We start from the raw sequence: 18,674 nt of genomic DNA on the forward strand, positions 1-18,674 counted from the left end.
CTCCTAATGTTGAGCTGGAATCTCTTTTCCTGTAGCCTCCATCCGTTGCTCCATTGTGTCCTTTTCTCTGGGGCAGCAGAAAACAAGCTTGCTCCCTCCTCAATATGGCATCCCTTCAAATATTTAAAGAGGGCTCTCATATCACCTCTGAACCTCCTGTTCCCCAGGCTAAACATCCCAGTTCCCTAAGTCTTTCCTCGTAGGGCTTTGTGATTTCCAGACCCGGGTGACAGCCCCTGGCCAGCCTTTCCGCTATTGTCCCTCTCCTCCGGAATGATTTGGTTCATTCCCAATATCTTTCCTACCTGCATCGGAATTGAATCTTTGCAAAGGAACCGCTGGAAAAGTAGTGTCGGGGGAAAAACGGGTTTTCTGCTTTTGCCCCGCTGTATCACAACAGAATTCAATCAAATAAGAACTGGAATCAATTTCAATTGGGAACGATGGTCATATAACCCGATTGGCGATTCATGGTAAATTGTAGTGGGAATGACCCCTAAGTCTTTCCTAGTGGGGCTTGCTGGCTTCCCTTGGTTCTTGTCCTAGTCTCTGGAGCAGCAGAAACCAAGCTGGCTCCATCTTCTCTTACCTTCAAGAGTCTAAAGCCATCTCTCTCCTCTCACTTCTCCATCTTCTCCTCCCTTCTCCAAGCTGAACATACACCCAACGCCTAGGATATTTCTTAGCAATTCTTGGCACCCGTTGCAACATTTTATTCCCACATTCAATTGGGTTTCTTTTTCATTCCAAGGCATATCAGAACAAAAGCGTCTCCTCTTCTCTCTCACTTTTAATAAATTGGGAGTGGGATGGTTAAGAGTGTCATAGTGCATCAGTAAAATGGCCCTTTCGCACCACAATATTGTCATTTTAAGTTGTGGAGAATGAAAACTTGCCAGTAGGACAGTGTCAGAAAACCATGCCCCAGTTGGGAAGCAAGGGTGCAGCTCCACTGCAAACAGCCCCCTCTGAAACAAGAAAGGATGGAATGACCGGATGTGGAGGCGGCATTGACCAGCTTGACCCACAGAGAACCGAATTACGAGGACTGGGTCGCCTCCCTCCCTTCACCCCAAACCTTCTCTGACTGCTAGGGCTGCACCACTGCAATGCTGCCAAAGCATGTGCAGAGTGTCTTTCTGTTACTCGGTAAACAGAATCAGATGGTCCAGATGCCTTTGTGGATTAGTGGATGAGGGTTTGGAGTGTGGTTTGGGGAAGGGACCAGGGGCTCTTCTTGGGCCTTTTTCTTCACCCAATGAACTTCTCCCTGGATGACAAGTTGCGCTGGAAATGCCTTTGGCTTTGGCTGCTGCGGTTCACAACTCGCTTCCCACCTTTTCCCTCCACAGCGGAGCTCAGGGGCTTTGAACATTAAAGCAAGGGCTCTACAGCTAAAACATACAAAAGGTTAATGTTAAAAAGTAATTGAACTGTCAATAAGATTAAAAACTCTTTAAAGCATGGCATTAAAAATAATAAGAAACCATGTAAACACACTGGGATGAAAAGCAGGGCTGGCTGCAGTTGCTGCATCGGAGGCTGGGAAACATTAAGGGCCCCTTGTTTGGGGCAAAGTGGCCGCAGACGCAGAGAGACGGTCTTCGGGGGGAACAGCTGCTGAGAGAGGTCTTCTTCTTAGTCTCCCCTTGGCGTGCGGCTTGGCTGGCTTGCGGAGGGTTTTTGCAGATCTCAGTGGTTGGTGGCCTGCCTGGAAGGATGCCTCCAGGACGCTCTGGAATCTGGATGGTCATGTCCCTTTAAATGATGGATGCTCTGTTGGTCTCAAACTGTTTCTAGCTGCTTCCATCCTGACCAGGAGCAGGACTTTTGCAAAGCTAATGGACCTTGCTCACCCAAACCAAGCCACCCCTCTGATAGTTTGCAGTGCAACAGGAACAACTTGCAAACACACATTGTCACTTGCAAAGTGCAGCTAAACTGTGAGGGAGAAGGGGCATGATGGGTGTTGTTGTCCCTGCTACACCTCTGCCCCACACCCTCTTTTTGGGGTCCTTGCAGCGGTCAGAGGAACAAGAGGGAGATGCTTGAGGCCGAATCAGAATCCTGGGATTTGTGGTATAATAATAATAACAATAATAACAATAATAATAATCCTTCTGCCAAAGAGCTCTAGTCCACTCCCCTTTGAATTGCAGAGACCACATTTTACTCCTCAGTCCCTTTCTGCTTGGGGTCTGTAGTAGTTCTGTAGTAGTTCTGTAGGGGGTGTAGTAAGAACATTGCTACAGCTAGCTTATATTTGATGATTATTGGGTAAATGGGTATACTGTATCTCAGCTTTATATGTCTGGGGTTCATTTATTCTGTTTGTGTGCTCATTACACTCCAGTGGTTTGTTTGTTTGGCACCAAGAAGAGGGCACCTCCGAGGGCAGCAAACGCAGAGGAGGTTGTGGGAGCAGATTGGTTGGCACCCCCTAACCCCCCTCCCTGTGGCCTGGGACCTTCCCTCTTGCTGTGGCCTAGAAGACACCCCTGACACTTTCTGTCCCAGCCCCTAATCCCTGCCCACCCTTTTGGGGGCTTGGCACTGAGGATGGGGGAGACCCCACCTGAGTCTCTGCTGTATTCCGGTGGAGGGGGGCATTCTGTGCTCTGTCTGTGGGGCCCAAATGCCAGGACTTTGGGGGTCCCTACCCCTTCACACACATCATCTGTGCAGCCTGTGGGAAGGGAGAGGGTCTTGGCAGGGGGTTCTGGGCCTCCGGCTGCATCCTGGGGGACTCTGCAGTGGATGCTCCTCCTGTGCCCACATCCGTGCCCTGGGGCTCCTCTGGGGCCCTGGGTTGCCTTTTCACAGTGCTTGAGGATGCTGCTGGAGAGAGAGAGGTTTCCAGGCTGGAGGAGTGTGTGTCTGTGTGTGTCTCCGTCTGTGTGTGTGATGCTGTTGCACCTGCAGGGCTTTGGCAGCAGCCATAGTAGGTGAGTCAGGGGTCTGGAGGCAGGAAATTCCCCCCCCCCCATCCAGGGCTGGGGGCACAGGTAGGGACTGTTCCTGGGTGCCAGCCTCATTGGCCCTGGGCCTGGAGCAAAGCCCCCATTGCCCCCCAGTCCAGGCACCAGCATCCCCCATTTCGGTCCCTCCCCAGTTCCCCCTCCCTCCTCCTCCTCTTGCTTCCCTTGTCTTCCTTGTTGTCTTCTGACTTATGGTGACCTTAAAAGGAGACCCTGTCATGGGGTTTTCTTAGCAAGATTTCCTCAGAGCTTTTGCCCTTGGCTTCCTCCGAGGCTGAGAGAGTGTGACTCAGCCCAGGTAACTCAGGGGTCTCCATGGCTGAGTGAAGGGGATTCGAACTCCAGTCTCCAGTGCTGGAAAGAGCCGGGTGGGCCGCCTGGCTCCTTCTGACTGAGAAGACCCCAGGGAGGCCTTGCCTTTGGAAGGGAGGTGGCACAGGGGTCCCCCATGGAAAGCCACCGTGGGAGGGGGAGAGGGCTAGTGGGCTTCCATCCGGAGCTGTCATTCCTATGCACTTTCCAGTTAATGCCAACATACAGCCACAGACCTATCATCAGAGGAGGTGAGCCACAATGATCTGAAAGCAGAGTGCACCTTGCAGAAAGTGATTCTATGACTTTTAGCTGCCACATCGTAGCTTTTGATTGAGAGTTCCTGCATGGCAGAATGGGGTTGGGCTGGATGGCCTTTGGGGTCTCTTCCAACTCTAGGATTCTATGATCCAGTGGGTTTCCATAGTTGTGCAGGGATTCGAACCCAGGCCTCCCAAAGGTCAAGTCCGGCACTTGAACCATTATGCCACAAAGGCTCTAGAAACAACATTTTCTTGCCCAGATTCCTTCCCAGGGGTTGGGCATCATTGCTTCGCTCTGAGAGAAGAGTGTGCCTTGCCCAAAGCTGTCCAGCGGGCTTCCTGGTCATGCAGGAGGAGTCCTAGGCCCAGACTCCAACCACTACGCCTCACTGCCACCCCTGTCCCTGGTCCCTCTTTGCACACAGCTGAGATAAAGACAAAAGCCATTTGTTGCTGTTAACACTCCAGAACCCCTTTGCCCTTGAACTCTTTAAGAGTTGCTTTTTACTTCCTTGTTATTCAAATGTAACTAGAATGTTGTTGTTGTTGTTGTTGTTGTTGTTGTTGTTGTGTGCTTGTTTAAAACACACATTAAAATAGCCCAAACTGCAGGCTTTGCATACAAAACACATATAGTTACTGAGGTGACACACACCCGAAACTGCTAATTCCTCAAAAAGAGCAGTTGTTGCCTTTTGTGACACTAGACTTTTGATGCAGCTTGATAGTTGTTGCCAAAACCAGGTCTAATTAATTACAGGCCGTTTGTTCCTGGCAATAAAGTTACTTGCAAACTCTGCCTTGACCCTTTGGCTGCAATGGAGGAAATTCCTAGCAGAGGGAGCCCTGGCAAAGTGGCAGGAATACTACTACTACTACTAATAATAATAATAATAATGTTTATTTATCATGCCCTTTCCATCAAAGGATGGAACATGAAGCATATTATATACAGCCAGCCCTCATTGTCCACGGATTCAAGTAACCATGGTTTGAAAATACTGGGACAAGTATGAACTCCAAATAGCAAACCTTGGTTTTCTATTTTATGTCAGGGACACCATTTTGTGATGCCACTGTATTTAAGGGGACTTGAATATTCACAGATTGTAGTATTCGCAGCTGATCCTGGAGCCAAACCTCAGCGGATAAAACGGACCCCCTGTAATAACAAAACGGACAATAAAACACAACACTATAACATGCTAAAATAATACAATACTAGCCCACCAGCCGAGCGCAGTAGGGCTCTGCTTCACGGAGGAGCCAAGCTGGACCAGACCGAGACCTTCAGCCGGTCCTGGGAGCCAGGACATTGCTTCCTCTGGCCAGTCCAGCTGACCCACTCCAAGGATGCCCTTCAAGGATGGATAGATGCCTGGATGGATGGATGGATGGATGGATGGGTGGCACTAACACTGAGGCAAGGGCGCCACCTGCTGGCCATCCTGCAGAACTGTCCTGCTCAGCTCCAGGATGGAGAGAAGAAAAGGAGGAGAGGACTGCTCTGGGTTTTGACCTTGCGGCACCTTTGAGACTAGTTGAAATAAAGAAGTGGGCAACATGAGCTTTCGTAGACTTCAGCCTATCTCCTGAGATGCATTCAGTGGAGGAATGCATCTGAGGAAGTAGACGGAGATCTATGAAAACGCACGCTGCCAACTTTTTCCTTTCTTTCAGTTAGTCTCAAAGGTGCTGCTAGAAGATCTCTCTACAAAGGACCTTATCACACGAGAGAGAATCCCACTTGGAAACAGGATTTGCAGGTAGAAAAAGAATCTGCAAATGCGGAAGATCTCCCAAACGGAAATAACACAAAAATAAAGCAAACGGAAAGTGGGCAAAAACAACACCTTTTTACTTTTGGGAACTTCCTGAGTCGTTTTTGTCCACTTTCCGTTCGCTTTATTTTCGCATTATTCCAAAAACTGGGAGAAATGTGTCTGAAAACCATCCTGCATTTGCTGGTTTTTCCCTCCTTCTAAAATGCTGTTTCTGGGTGGGATTCTATCTAGTGTGATCATAAGGCTGATCATGGCGGTCCTACAGACTGACAGCGCTATGCCTTTCAGTTCTGCCGCTGTGAGTTTCCATGTCCTGCGTCTTGTTCCCGGTCACTTTATGGCCGGCTGCTTCTGGGGGGCAAAGGGGAGGGGGCTAGCCTTTCTGTCTGCATAGACTTCCCCCAGGACCATTATTATTATTATTATTATTATTATTATTATTATTATTATTATTATTATTAAACACAGCGCTGTACATACAAGCAATAAAATCAGTAAAAATGAAACCTGTCAATGGTGTGAATTCTACCAAATACATATAAAACAATAGATAATAATACGAGACAGACTTAGACAAAATAAGCAGACAACAAATTAAAAAGATCAAATATCAAATCAAATCTCAGATCTCAGGCAACCATCGGATAAACAACGGACCAGTTCCATCAAGGCACAGAGCCATGACTCTTCATACAGTCAGCTCTCCAGATCCACAGATTTTTTAACGCAAGGATTCAAACGTCTATGGCTTGAAAATCTTATATGTATACAGACACACACTCCAAAAAAGCAAACCTTGTTTTTGTTGTTTTATAGAAGGGAAAGCATTTTCCTTTGCCATTGTATGTAATGGGGCTTGAGCACCCATGGATTTTGCTAGACCCAAACCCTCGCAGACGCCAAAGGCTCTCCCCCCGCCTTGCATGATTCCCCAGACATTTCCCCGGCGAAGGGGCCAGGCGCACCCTTTTGCAGCCTTTGCTTGGCCTGAAGGAGGTCTTCCTGGGCGTGTGCCTTGGGTCACTGTGGACCTCCCTGCATTTGTAAAAAAGGGACTGTAAGAAGCGCCAGGAAGACTCAAGGGAGGCTGCTTTGCGGAGGGACTGCGCTGGGTCTCTGCCACCCAAAGAGCACATTTCAGCTCAAGTCTCTCCTTTCACCTGTTCCAAAAATATTTGTTAAAAGGTAAAATGGAGCTACCAGCAGAAGAGGCACATAAGGTGCTTTCTCTGATGTTAGGCTCTCACTGTGGAAGAGGCAAAAGTGCTGACCGTAGAGAAGAGTGCTCCTGAGCATGTCTGGATTGCTTTCCCTGCCCAGTTCCCTCTCTACAGGAGCCAAGATCGAAGGGAAGGCCTCCCAGCTCAGCCAATGAGGCTCTTTAGTGCCATCCCTTCCTAGAAGTCAGACCTTGCAAGAAACTTTCACAGGAAATCAAGGCAGGGAATTGTAATCCACTGGGAAGAGGTTGCTGTTGCTGTTGTTGTTGTTGTTGTTGTTGTTGTTGTTGTCATGGGCTATCATAGAATGAGAGTCCTCCAGGGCCCCTCTGGTCACCCAGAGCCCTGCTCCGCTCTTGCAGACTCAGGACAGCAACTCCCATGCCTTGACTGCCTCCATCCCGGTCGCCTGGCCCTCCTCTTTTCCCACTGATTCCCAGTTTGGTTCATGATATGTCCAAAGCTGGTGCGTTGGCAAGGAGGGAGGTTAGCTCACCAAGGAGGTCATTAGCAGGTTTTGGCATCACTATAAAGAAACGCTTTCCAGTTGGTCTCCCAACAATGGAAGAAGAATGGCATTCTGCAATGAGCCCCAACCAAAGATGGGATTATCCTGTGATAAAGTCCTCCATGAAAGCAAGTGTGAAGTGATGCTCTCGGGAGCGACGGTGGTCCCAACGATGGGGCAAGACAGGGATTAAAATGCCAATCCTGTGGCAGCTGCCATTAAAAAGTCTGTTGGACTTGATTAGAAACGGGATCAACAGCAGAGCTGCCAATATCATGCTCTCCTTGCACAAAGCTGTGGTTTGACCACACTGGAGTAACTGGGAGTAATGTATACAGCAGTTTGGGCTGCCAAAGCGCCAAAATGATGGAGGGGCTGAATCAGCTCCCTTTGGGGACAAGGTTACGGGCTTTGCTGCCGTTTTAGGTTAGAAAAAGGCAAGTTAGTAGAGACGTGTACCTTAAGGTCATTTCTGACCCGCAGTGACCCACCAGTCCTGCAGCCACAAGGTTGTGGGTTCGATCCTGCAGGGCTCCATGGTTGACTCAGCCTTCCATCCTTGAAATGAGCCCCCAGTTTGTTGGGGCCAATTGTCTCATGGATTATGAACCATGAGAGAGAGCTGATTTCATTGATAAATGATATAAAAATGCCAATGCCATTGGGTATTGCTATTGCTATCACAGGGTTTTCTTGGCAAGATTTGTTCGGAGGGGGTTTGCTTTTGCCTTCCTCTGAGGCTGAGAGAGTGCGACTTGCCCAAGGCCACTCAGTGGGTTTCATGGCTGAGCAGGGATTCAAACCTTGAGCTTCCATAGTCAAACGCTCAAAACACTACACATCTCTGGCTCTCTTTTCCATCTGTTCAGTTCTAACTTGGGACTAAACTCCAGAGCAGACCCATTGCCCCCACTGACATGGAAGCCGTCCTGCGTTCCTGCACACTCTTCTCTCTTCACCATTTAATATCGTCTTTATTTGTCTCTCCCTGAGATGAATGGGGCTGTTTTGGTTTCTGGTGGGGGGGGGTGTTCTTTGTTTTTGCCCTTTGGGGTGACTGGGGAGAAAGGAGCCCCTGAAACTCTCAAGCCGTGGGGAAGCTGCTCTGTCCAAACCCTGGCGGAGGTCTGGGCTGTCCGGATTAGAAAGTCCACTTTGCAAAAGGCCAGCAGAAGCCCAGACCCAGAGGCCTGGGGCAAAGTGGGCTTGGCAAGCCATGGGGAGGCTGTGGAGTGGGCAACCCCAAACCATGGAGGGCCAGCGTGGTCCCTCCACCTCCAGGGACCAGGACAGGGAGGGACTGGAGAAATGGGGGGTGAGGAACGCAAGTGGCAACCCTCTTTGGAAACTGAAAAGTGAGTTGTGATTTGAGTTGGGGAGCAAAGCCTGGCTCGGTGGCACAGGAGGCATGAATGGAACCCCAAAAGCAACCATTTTAATTGTTGTAAACCGCCCTGATCTTATGGAAGGGCGGTATATAAATAAATTTTTTATTATTTTATTATTAACCAGCTGGAGCTCCTGTCACCCAGATGGACTAGGTGTCATCCTTGGTCCCTTGGCCCTGAGCCGCCAGGGGGGACAGTCTGACCTGCCACCCTCCATGTTGGCCAAACCTGGGCACTGGACACCCCATGCCTTAGCAAGGTCTATGCAGTCACGGGGGGGGGGGGGGGTATTGCTCCAGACCAAGGGCCAAGAATGAGGATGAGGATGTGTTACATGTCCTACATATCCTACATTTCTTAGGTTCAGCCAGTCTGAACACTGATGCCCCAGGCTAACAGTTTGAAATTGTAAGAGAGTAGATTTTGGTGGGACATTAGAAGGCACTTCTTGACAATGAGAGCAGTTTGGCCATGGACTCAAGTGGTGGGTGGTCTCCTTCTCTGGGATGGTCTCCTTCCAAAAAGAGGCTGGACATCCACCTGCCATTGGAAATGCTTTGGCTGGAGCTCTGCCCTGATCGGGGGGGGGGGGGGGTTTGGACTCTATGGCCCCTGAAGCCCTTCCAATTCTGTGGCTCTGTGGCACGATGCCTCTGCTTCCTCTCCTTCCGAGTCTACCTCTCCTCTGTCTCTGTTCCCTTATCTCTCTTCCTTGGCTTCTCTCCTGTCCTCCCATCCTCCCTTCCATGCCAGAGGTCAGTGTGCCTCCTGCCTGCTTTCCCCGTTGCCAGGGCAGTGCTCCTGGACCTGGCCATATTTAGGCATGAAATCCCTGCTGCTCCAGCTCCCACCGCCAGGACCCACAGCCGCCCCGCTGCCTCCTTCCGCCAACTTTCCCCCTGTTTTGCTGTGGTCACTGTCCATCCGTGTCTAAGGACCAGCCCTGCATGCCCCATGGCATTGCCCCTTTGCCTGGCACAGGTCATCAGCTGGTCACTCCCCACCCAGGCAGACGTGGTCAGTGCCCGTGGGCATCCGCTGTGTTTGGCCTTGGCCCATGGCCTGGTGGTGAGTAGCAGATGTGCCCGGCCTCTCCTCCTGCCCAGGGTTTTATCTCACCTGGGGAGACTGGTGCTGCCATCACCTGGGAACCCACCAGGAGGGCAGCAAATGCCCCCCACACATCCCCCCACTGGGCCTGACAAGGGAAGAGCAGTGGATTCGGTTCATTTCTTTGTTGTGTTTCCCCTTAAAGAACTGGGCACTGGGGTCTGTCCTGCCCAGAAAGCCCTTGCTAATTCCACACATTGGGCGGGGGGGGGATGGCATCGGAGCAAGCAATGCCCTTTGTGCATGCTCAGTGATTCCCCTTTAATTTGTGTGTGGAATGCAGGGGAGTTCTAGGCAATTGCTGCCAACATCCCTGCAGGGTAGGGCTCCTTCCCTTGCAGGGTTCATCTCTCAGGGGTTTGGGGGGCTAGCAAGTTATGGAGGGGGCCACTGAAGTCGACCTTGAGATACTGCTGTTGTTTTTGGGGGGGATCAGGTGTGTTGGGTCCAGATGCCAGAGGATGCCTGAGCAGAAGCTGTGACTGAGGACATTTCTCCTGTTCTACTCATTCTCAGTGCTTGGGAAAGTTACTTTCTTGGAGTATGCTCCCTGAGTTCAGGGAGGAAACTCCAAACAGCAACAAAATAGTAATGTTCCCAAACTTTTGCTCGGGGGGTGTGTGTTGTAAATTCTGCCCGGTGGCAATTACTAATCCCAAATTGGCAGATAATGTTGTTCCATCTTCATTCTGAGCAGGAAGGAGAGCTTCGCCCAATCCTGGTGTTTGGGGGTTTCCTCTGGGAAGAAGGGGATTCCCTGTACATGCTCAGAGGCTAGCTCTCCTTGGCCAGGGTGACCAGATGTCCTCACCACAAAGGAGGACAAGGCACCACAAAATGAAGGACATGCAAGAAAAAGTGTGGGACAAGACAAAAAGCTACACACACTAATATAAAATATAAATTCATGCTTCTTGGTTGTTCTCAAAATGGAGGACATTTTGAAATGCCTCCTGGGCAGAAGGTTGAAATGTAGGACATGTCCTGGGAAAGGAGGGTGCCTGGTCACCTTGTTCTTGGCGCAGTTTGGGCCTGGGCCTTGACTTCAGCAATGCTTCTCACTGGCACCTGAACACTTGGATCTCCTGAAGGCTGGCCCTGGGTGCGAGTATATGTGTGTGTGTGTGTGTGTGTGTGTGTGTTGGGTCCAGAGCACCTGTCAGCCCCACCTGGCTCCAGAGCTCTTTCGCAGTGCTAAGGGTGCCACTGAGCATGTGCAGAGTACCTTTGCCCCTATGCATTCCCAAGGCTTTCATTGCTGAGGGGCCCCCACAATGTTGTCCCATGGCTGTTTCTCTCTGCCACCCCCAGCCTTGCAAAGGCTTTGTAGTCTGACAAAGTGGGAGGGGGCCGAGGGTCCGTCCTTGGTCTCCCCTTGGTCTCGGATCTCTGGGTTGGGGGAGAGGCTGGAGGGCCGTGGGGCAGGGGGCCTGGGGGGCCTTTAAGCAGATTCTGGGAAGATTGCACTCGGAGGGCTCCAAATCCTCCTCTGGAAATGAGGTCAGAACAGCTGCGTGTCCAGTTCTCCCACAGCCCCTTCTCTCCCCCTCAGTGAGGCTTGGACCTTCACGTCTTGGCTGCAAAGTCTGCCCCCAACCCACCCACCCCCCATTTAGGAGGCCTCCTCCTCCATCTCTCCTTCCCTTCCTCCTCCCCTCCCTCTTTTGTTCGTTTGGGGGGAATGAGAGAGGCTGCCCTCCTTGGTGCCAGCCATTGGGTGCAAAATAGCAAAGGACAGCAGCTGGAACTTGGGCTTCTGCCTCCCACAGATGGGTGTGTTTGTGTGCGTGAGATAATCCCCCAGTTCCAGTTGTGCCGGATTAGCGCCACAGCTGTTAAAAATGCTCTGGCGGGATTATGTCCTACCCGGCCTCATCATAACCCCCCCCCCCATCCTTCTGCCCACTGCAATGCCAGGCTCTTTCCTGTGTCTGGCACCATGACCCATGCTGCGCAAGAGGCTAATGCGAGGGAGGTGCCCATTAGGATGTGCGATGACACTGAGCATAATCTCACTGCTACAACCACAACAGAAACTGCATATGTGGAAGAAGGGGGCTGAGAGAGCGTGGCCTGGCTAAGGGGCACTGGGGCTGGAGCCGGCCCCACACCAGCCTCCCTTGTAGGTCTCAGCCTTTGCATTGCAAAATCACCCTTTTGGTAGCAATGGTGATCTACCTCCCATCCGTTCCCACTTTGAACCGATGTTTGAGTGTGTGCAAGAGAGAAAAAGATGTGGCCAGGGCCAGACAGAGAGTCAGTGGCAGGGCTTCGCTCGAGGGTCTCGGACCCCTTTGGCCAGCTTTCCTTGGGTCATTGTGGGCGACTCTCCCCACCTCATAGAATCATAGTCTCTTTCTTCTCCCCAAAGGGCTGCGCTGTGCAGGAAAGGGACTGCTTCCATTGCCACACATTGTCCTCCTTGCTTTGGGAAGGCCAGTGACCCTGGTCTCCAGCCCCTAAGGCACAGTTTAATGCCACCTGCAGAGACTCTCTTCCCATCCTTTATCATGCACACAGTGCTATGGCATACACACTGCACATCTGTAGCAGTTTAGTCTCACTTTAATTGCCCTCGCTCTGTCCTGGTTCATCCTGGGATTCGTAGTGAGGGGGCCACTGCCACTCTCTGGTGCTCCCCTTCTTCCCCTTCCTCTGGAGTCCTGAAGTGGGGAGAGGGATTTATGCCCCCCATTTCTCTCCCCCCCCCAACTCCAGGCAGCTGCTTCCTCTGCCTGGTGGACGTGGTGCCAGTGAAGAACGAGGATGGGGCCGTCATCATGTTCATCCTGAACTTCGAGGTGGTGATGGATCGGGACCTGCTGACCAGTCCGGTCAAGAACACCAACCACTGGGTCTCCCCGGCCGCTTGGCTCCCCACAGGTGCGTAACATGGCTTCCTCCCCACCGTTGCCCCACTGGTTGGGTCATGAGGGAGCTCTCTAGGGGTGAGGAACGCCCCCCCAGCCCAAAAAGAAGGTCCAGTGGGTGCGGCTGTGGGCTGACCACCTCAGCCAACCCCGACCCCCAGTTCCCACAGAGGAAGCCCAGTTTTCTCCCAGTTCCATGGATGTGACAGCAATTCCACTGATGCTGAGCTGAGCCTTGCTGCCTTTTCAGCCCTGAGCTGAGAAGAGTTACTTAGAGTCATAGAATCATAGAGTTGGAAGAGACCGCACGGGCCCTGATCCAGTCCAACCCCATTCTGCCATGCAGGAAATCCAAATCAAAGTATCCCCAGCAGATGGCCATCTAGCCTCTGCTTAAAGACCTCCAAGGAAGGACACTCCACTACACTCTGAGGAAGGAGTGCCTTCCACTGTCAAACAGCCCTTACTGTCAGGAAATTCCTCCTAATGTTGAGCTGGAACCTCTTTTCCTGGAGCTTGCATCCATTGATCCATTGGGTCCTATTCTCTGGAGCAGCAGAAAACAAGCTTGCTCTCTCCTCAATGTGACATCCCTTCAAGTATTTAAACAGGGCAATCATCATATCACCTCTTGATCTTCTCTTCTCCAGGCTAAACATCCCCAGCAGTTCCCTCAGTCGTTCCTCACAGGGCAAGGTTTCCAGACCTTTCACCATTTTAGTCGCCCTCCTTTGGACATGCTCTAGTTTCTCAATGTCCTTTTTGAATTGTGTTGCCCAGAACTGGACACAGTATTCCAGGTGGGGCCTGACCAGAGCTCTGGTCCCAGCAATGATGGGGCACTGGGGATTCTGGGGCCAGTAGTACAAAAAAGGAACTTCTCCAATCCTGGTCTACCTCCAGACCTTAAGCCAGTGCTCCACCTTATTTATTTACTCATGTGGCATGAGGAAAAGGATGAGGATGTCTTCCAGCTGGGATCCTTCCTTGTTTGGGCATCACTTCTTCCACCTTTCCTCTTACAGCAGAAAGAGAAGGGCCTATTATATTTGATGAATTCATTAATAAATATCCTACCTTTCTGCCAATATGGGACCTAAGGTGTTCACGACACAAAACGAAAAGTAAAACAAAGTGCAGCTAAAAGCAATAATAATACTAAAAATAATGTAAGCAACAACAACCAGATAAACATCCTATGAAAAACAGAGCAACCGTTTAAATGCAATTAAAATGTAACATTGACATCACAGCATGCTCACATGCAAGACCTGTTAAAAGACCCATTAAAAGAGCTTCTGGTGGTGGGTATCCCCTTCCTTAGCCAGGCTGGTCCTCAGGCAAGAGACATGTGTGCTGGAAAACTAAACCAGCTCCAATTAAAGTAGAGCCATTCAGTCAGCTGAGTCAAAACAAAGGCAGATCTAATTGAGGCAGTGGTTCTGTTCAAGCTGGGACTAAAAAGGAGGACTGAAGGTGTTGCCTGCCCCACCTGAAGCCTTGCCACCTTGGTAGAGCATGGCAGGGCAGGAATCGTCTGCCTGTCCAGATGTGGTGAGACTCCAAGCATTCTGCACATCAGCTGCGCTGGCCACAGGGATGCTGGAACACGCGCTCCCAACAACATCTGGAGAGCTGTGCAGTTCTCATCCCTGTGCAATAGACCTCAGTCTCCACAGGAGGAGGCGCTGAGAGACTCTGAGGGCCACCTGTGCACCACAATGAGGCAGCGGAATAGGACTCGGTGGAGGCTGCAGTTACAATGGGGTGCAAATTGAACATGGACCAGTCCAGGCTTCCAATGCATTGTGCCCGGCTCGTGAGAAGCTAACAGCAGGCCAGCTGCTTGACGCAGGGTGCCTTTGGGGGTGCATTCCTGGCAGGGGCTGGACTACATGCCCTTTGGGGATTCTGTCCAGCTCGATTCTGATTCGAGATGTCCATCTCTGTCAAGGATGCCTTTAGCAGTGGCAGGGGCTGGAGCAGTTGGCCCTTGGGTTCCTCCCAGCCCCATGATTCCAGGTGGGCTTCTGGAAGGTCAGACTATCCAGATGAGGCTTTTTGGGGTGTGTCTTCCACTTCCTCTAACTGCCCCCCATCTTGTCCGGTGTTTCCCCTTCCCAGGCCGTGGCAAGTCCTTCCGGCTGAAGCTGCCGGCGCTGCTGGCTCTGGCGGGCAGCAAGCAGTCGCTCCCACAGGATGACCCGGACGAGGCAGTGGTGGTGGACTTCTCCAAGCAGAGCAGCGAGTCAGTGGCCCTGGACGAGGTCACCTCCTCCCTGGACAACCATTGCCTAGGATGCGGGGGGCCTGGGGAAGACCGCCAGGCCCTGATGCAGTCCGAGGGGGAGGAGAATGGAGGAGGCGGAGGGGGCTTGGAGCCCCCAGTCACCCACTCCTCGCCCCGGACAGAGAAGGCCCGGCTCAACCTGGATGCTTCCTTCTCCAACTGCAGCCTGACGCGCAGCCGCTCACGCGAGAGCTTCTACAGCGTGCGCCGGGCCTCCTCTGTGGACGACATCGAGGCCATGAAGGGCGAGAGCGATAAGGGCCGGGGCCACAACCGCCATGCCAGCACAGGTAGCCCACATGGGGAGGAGGGTGGCACATGGGAACCCTGGTGCTCACTGCCCAAAGTCACCCAAAGGCAACTGATCCATCTTTCCATCAACAACAATGGTTTTGCTCTTGTGATGAGAGAAAAAAGCATGCATAACAACAGGGAGACATGGGAGGAAGGCAAGCAGAAGATGAGGGGTCTGGAGCCCACTCTGCCCTTGGCCAACAGCATGACCCAGATGGCCCTCTCTGACTCCCCAGATCTGGCCATTGGAGGGGTTGGTTGGGACCAGGGAGGAAGGGAGAGCCTCTTCCTGAAGTCCTCTCTACCTTTGTGGTAAATGGAGGCCCACAGTGGGAGGGTGGCTTTTAATTGTTGTATTTTATATTTTACTGTTGTCAACCGCCCGGATTGGTTTCCCATAGGGCGGTATACAAATAAATATTATTATTATTAGTATTGCCCTGGCGAGGGAGGTGGGCAAGGCCATGGGGAGCATGTAAGGGGGGGCAGTCCTCAGAGGGCTTGTGGCACGGAGGAGAGCAGTGGTGGCCCAAGGGGTGTTCCTGGGACCAGTTCCAGCCCCTGGAGAGTTTCCAGGACAGAAGGAAGCCCTTCTGGCCAGTGGGCACAAATTTGGTGCCAGTCCCTGGAAGGTTAGAAAAATACTGCTGATCTTTGACATCATATCATCTGAGAAGCAGAGGACCAGTCAGGGGTCTGCTCTCTTCTCCACACCAAGAAATCATGCCCACCTGGAGTGGCACTAATGCTGTTGGTTAGGCTGGCTGGCTCATCTCCAAGGCCCTTTGGGAGAGTTATGGCAATTCTGTGCTCGCCTCAAGAGCACATGCCCAGTGGTGGGAGTGGGTCGGGGGAGATTGCAGAGCCTTTGCCCCACTCCTCTCCCATCGGCTCTTCTCCCTCTGTGCTCTCGGCAGGTGCCATGAACAATGTCCGGAGCCACTTGCTCAACTCCACCTCCGACTCGGACCTCATGCGCTACCGGGCCATCAGCAAGATTCCCCAGATCACCCTCAACTTTGTGGACTTCAAGGCGGAGGCCTTCCTGACCTCACCCTCCAATGAGAAGGAGATCATCGCCTCCAGCAAGCTCAAGGACCGTACGCACAACGTCACCGAGAAGGTCACCCAGGTGAGCCAGGCAGGAGGCAGAGGGGCAGGCGGGCATGGCATTTGTGCCCTGAAACACTCCTTCCTCCAGGCCTGGGGTTGGCACTCATGCTTATTGCCATTCTTGTGCCAAGTTGGTTGGGATGGGCCAAGGTCAAGGCCTGGTGCTCTTGGTTTTTGGCAAAGGGAGCCGTGGGAACTGCATTCTCATTACACAACTATGGCACTTTGGTTCAGCTCTGACTACCATCAGGACTCCATCCTACAGAGATCTGGTATTTAGGATCCATGGCCATAGAGCTCCGCTCACCCATCAGATTGCAAGATTCTGTGGGATGCGGCAGTTAAGGTGCCACCCAAGCCCTATAATTGTGTGGGATGAAGAGACCCAGCCGGACATCCCTTGGGGGCAGGGGGCCCTCCTTAGCCTGCAGCTCCCTCAGAGCAAACAGGACCCCCAAGCTTCACATTGTGGGAGGGGCTGTTTGCAAGTCTCCACTTTGGTTGTCTGTGTCTGGGGGGATGCATTGGGGTCCTTCAGGGGGACCCTGAAGGACCAGAGTTCTCTAAACCTGGGAAGGGCCACATGTGTCTCTACCTCCACCACAGCACCTTCCCCGCTGTCTCTGTCTGGCAGCTGCTTTGTAGGTCCAGAAGGTCAGACTGGCTGGAGACCATTTGCACATTGCACCTGGTGTGTGTGGGTTGTGTTTTTGCATGCACAGAGGTTTGTGAGCATTGCTGTCCCCGTTGCGTTCCTTCCTGGCTGGTCCCCGGGAGCAAGGCTCCTCTGAAATCCTGTGTGCAGCTCAAGAGTTTGGCTGAACCTGGGTAGAATGAAGGCCTGGGTATTTGTGTGGACCTAATGAACATACATTCACTTTATGGAATCATGGGAAGCATAGGGCCCTCTTTGGTGCTATGAGTGTGAATAATTAAAGAGGAGCATCTAGGAAGAGAGCTTCATCTTTTCCATCCCTTCTTTCCTACCTCCTCAGGTGCGATGGGATGCAGGGAGGAATAAATGGAGGTTTAAACCAGGAGTTGAGAATATCAGTTCTTTTGGGAAGGGGTCTTGAGTTTGAGTTGGGGGGGGGCGAGATCCTGCTCCAGTTTTCCTCATGTCAATGGTGTGTGTGTATGTGTGTGTGTGTGATATCTCTCTCTCTCTCTCTCTCTCTCTCTCTCTGGTGTGGCTCTGAGGAGGGGTCCCAGCTGTCTTGGGCTGGTTCTACTGTTGGAAACTTTTTGTGGCACCTTCTGCCAGGGCTGAGGCTCAACTGGGGTCCCAGTTCAAGTGGCAGCTTTGCGGAGGCTGAGAGTGATGGAGGGGGGAATGTGCCTGCCTCCCACCCCCTTTAGCCCCAATTGGGGTCTGGACTGACTGGATGGTTTAGCTGAAAGAGAGGCGGTCAGCACTGCCAGGGAGGAAGACCAGAGCAGGAGGCCAGATGAGGTGAGCCAAGCATGTCCCAGTGGTCAGTGCCTGCCGGTGACGCTTCTACATGTGCCAAGGATGATGGGTATCTTTTTGGTTTGGGAGGGGGGTGCTGGCTGGCATCTTCTGCTGCTCCTTTTGCAACCTGGATCTCCATCTCCCCCCCCCCCCTTGGAGAAAGACCTCTGGACCATTGGGAGCTGCAAGGGGGCCAGGCTGGGGCGATCGGGAGGAAACCCCATAGAGAGCCCCCCTCCCACACTCCCCACATGTGTTTGCATCATCTGTTCTAAAGGGAAAGGAAGATGGGTGGAGGGCAGCACAGGAAATGGCTCAGGGCATCATCATCATCATCATCATCATCAATTATAGTTTTTGTGGGTTTTTCAGGCTATGTGGCCATGTTCTAGCAGAGTTTCTTTCTGACATTTCTCCAGCATCTGTGGCTGGCATCTTCAGAGAAGAATGCCAGAATGACGATGCCAGCCACAGATGCTGGCGAAACGTCAGAAAGAAACTCTTCTACAACATGGCCACAGAGCCCAAAAAACCCACAAAAAACTATGGATGCCAGCCATGAAAGCCTTCGACTTTATCATCAATTATGTTTATTTCTATCCCACTTTCAGAGTGCAGTGGAGTCTCCTTCTTTGGAGGTCTTTAAACAGAGGCTGGATGGCCATCTGTCAATGGGGGGCTTTGATTGAGAGTTCCTGCATGGCAGAATGAATGGGGTGGGACTGGATCAGGGCCCTTTTTGGACTCTCTTCCAACTCTTATGATTCTATTCTATGATTTTATCATTCTTCCCAAAACTGGGAGTCAAAGTAGCATACAATTTGAAAGGTCTATACGAATACAAACATATAAAAAATGAACGTTAAACTAGAATTCGACTATTCCCAGTACTAAGATGTATTATTTATTTTCTTTCTACACCTCCTTTCTTCTCAAATTGACCCAAAGCAGCTTACAAAAAGACAATTTAGCCCTCCAGTTAAAAGGATAAAATGCAATTAGAAAAAGCAAAAACAGTTTAAAACAATATTGCCCTCTCGCCAGCCCATTCTTTAAAACAGTGGTTTCAAAACATTGGTCCTCCAGATTTT

General features: G+C 51.6%; 1 protein-coding gene across 1 annotated transcript in view; it reads left to right on the top strand.

Moving 5' to 3' along the window:
* The window catches only part of KCNH2 (potassium voltage-gated channel subfamily H member 2), an 84,622-nt gene that overhangs the window by 19,936 nt on the left and 46,012 nt on the right, over nucleotides 1–18,674 (top strand). Inside the window, exons 3-5 of the mRNA XM_089533971.1 lie at nucleotides 12,282–12,446; nucleotides 14,558–15,013; nucleotides 15,935–16,149. Coding sequence (XP_089390097.1) covers nucleotides 12,282–12,446; nucleotides 14,558–15,013; nucleotides 15,935–16,149 — 836 coding nt within the window. The remainder of the gene's footprint in view (nucleotides 1–12,281; nucleotides 12,447–14,557; nucleotides 15,014–15,934; nucleotides 16,150–18,674) is intronic.

The sequence above is a fragment of the Sceloporus occidentalis genome, unplaced genomic scaffold (assembly GCF_023333645.1).
Source record: "Sceloporus occidentalis isolate IW3139 unplaced genomic scaffold, rSceOcc1.0.p SCAF_7, whole genome shotgun sequence".
Classification (NCBI taxonomy): domain Eukaryota; kingdom Metazoa; phylum Chordata; class Lepidosauria; order Squamata; family Phrynosomatidae; genus Sceloporus; species Sceloporus occidentalis.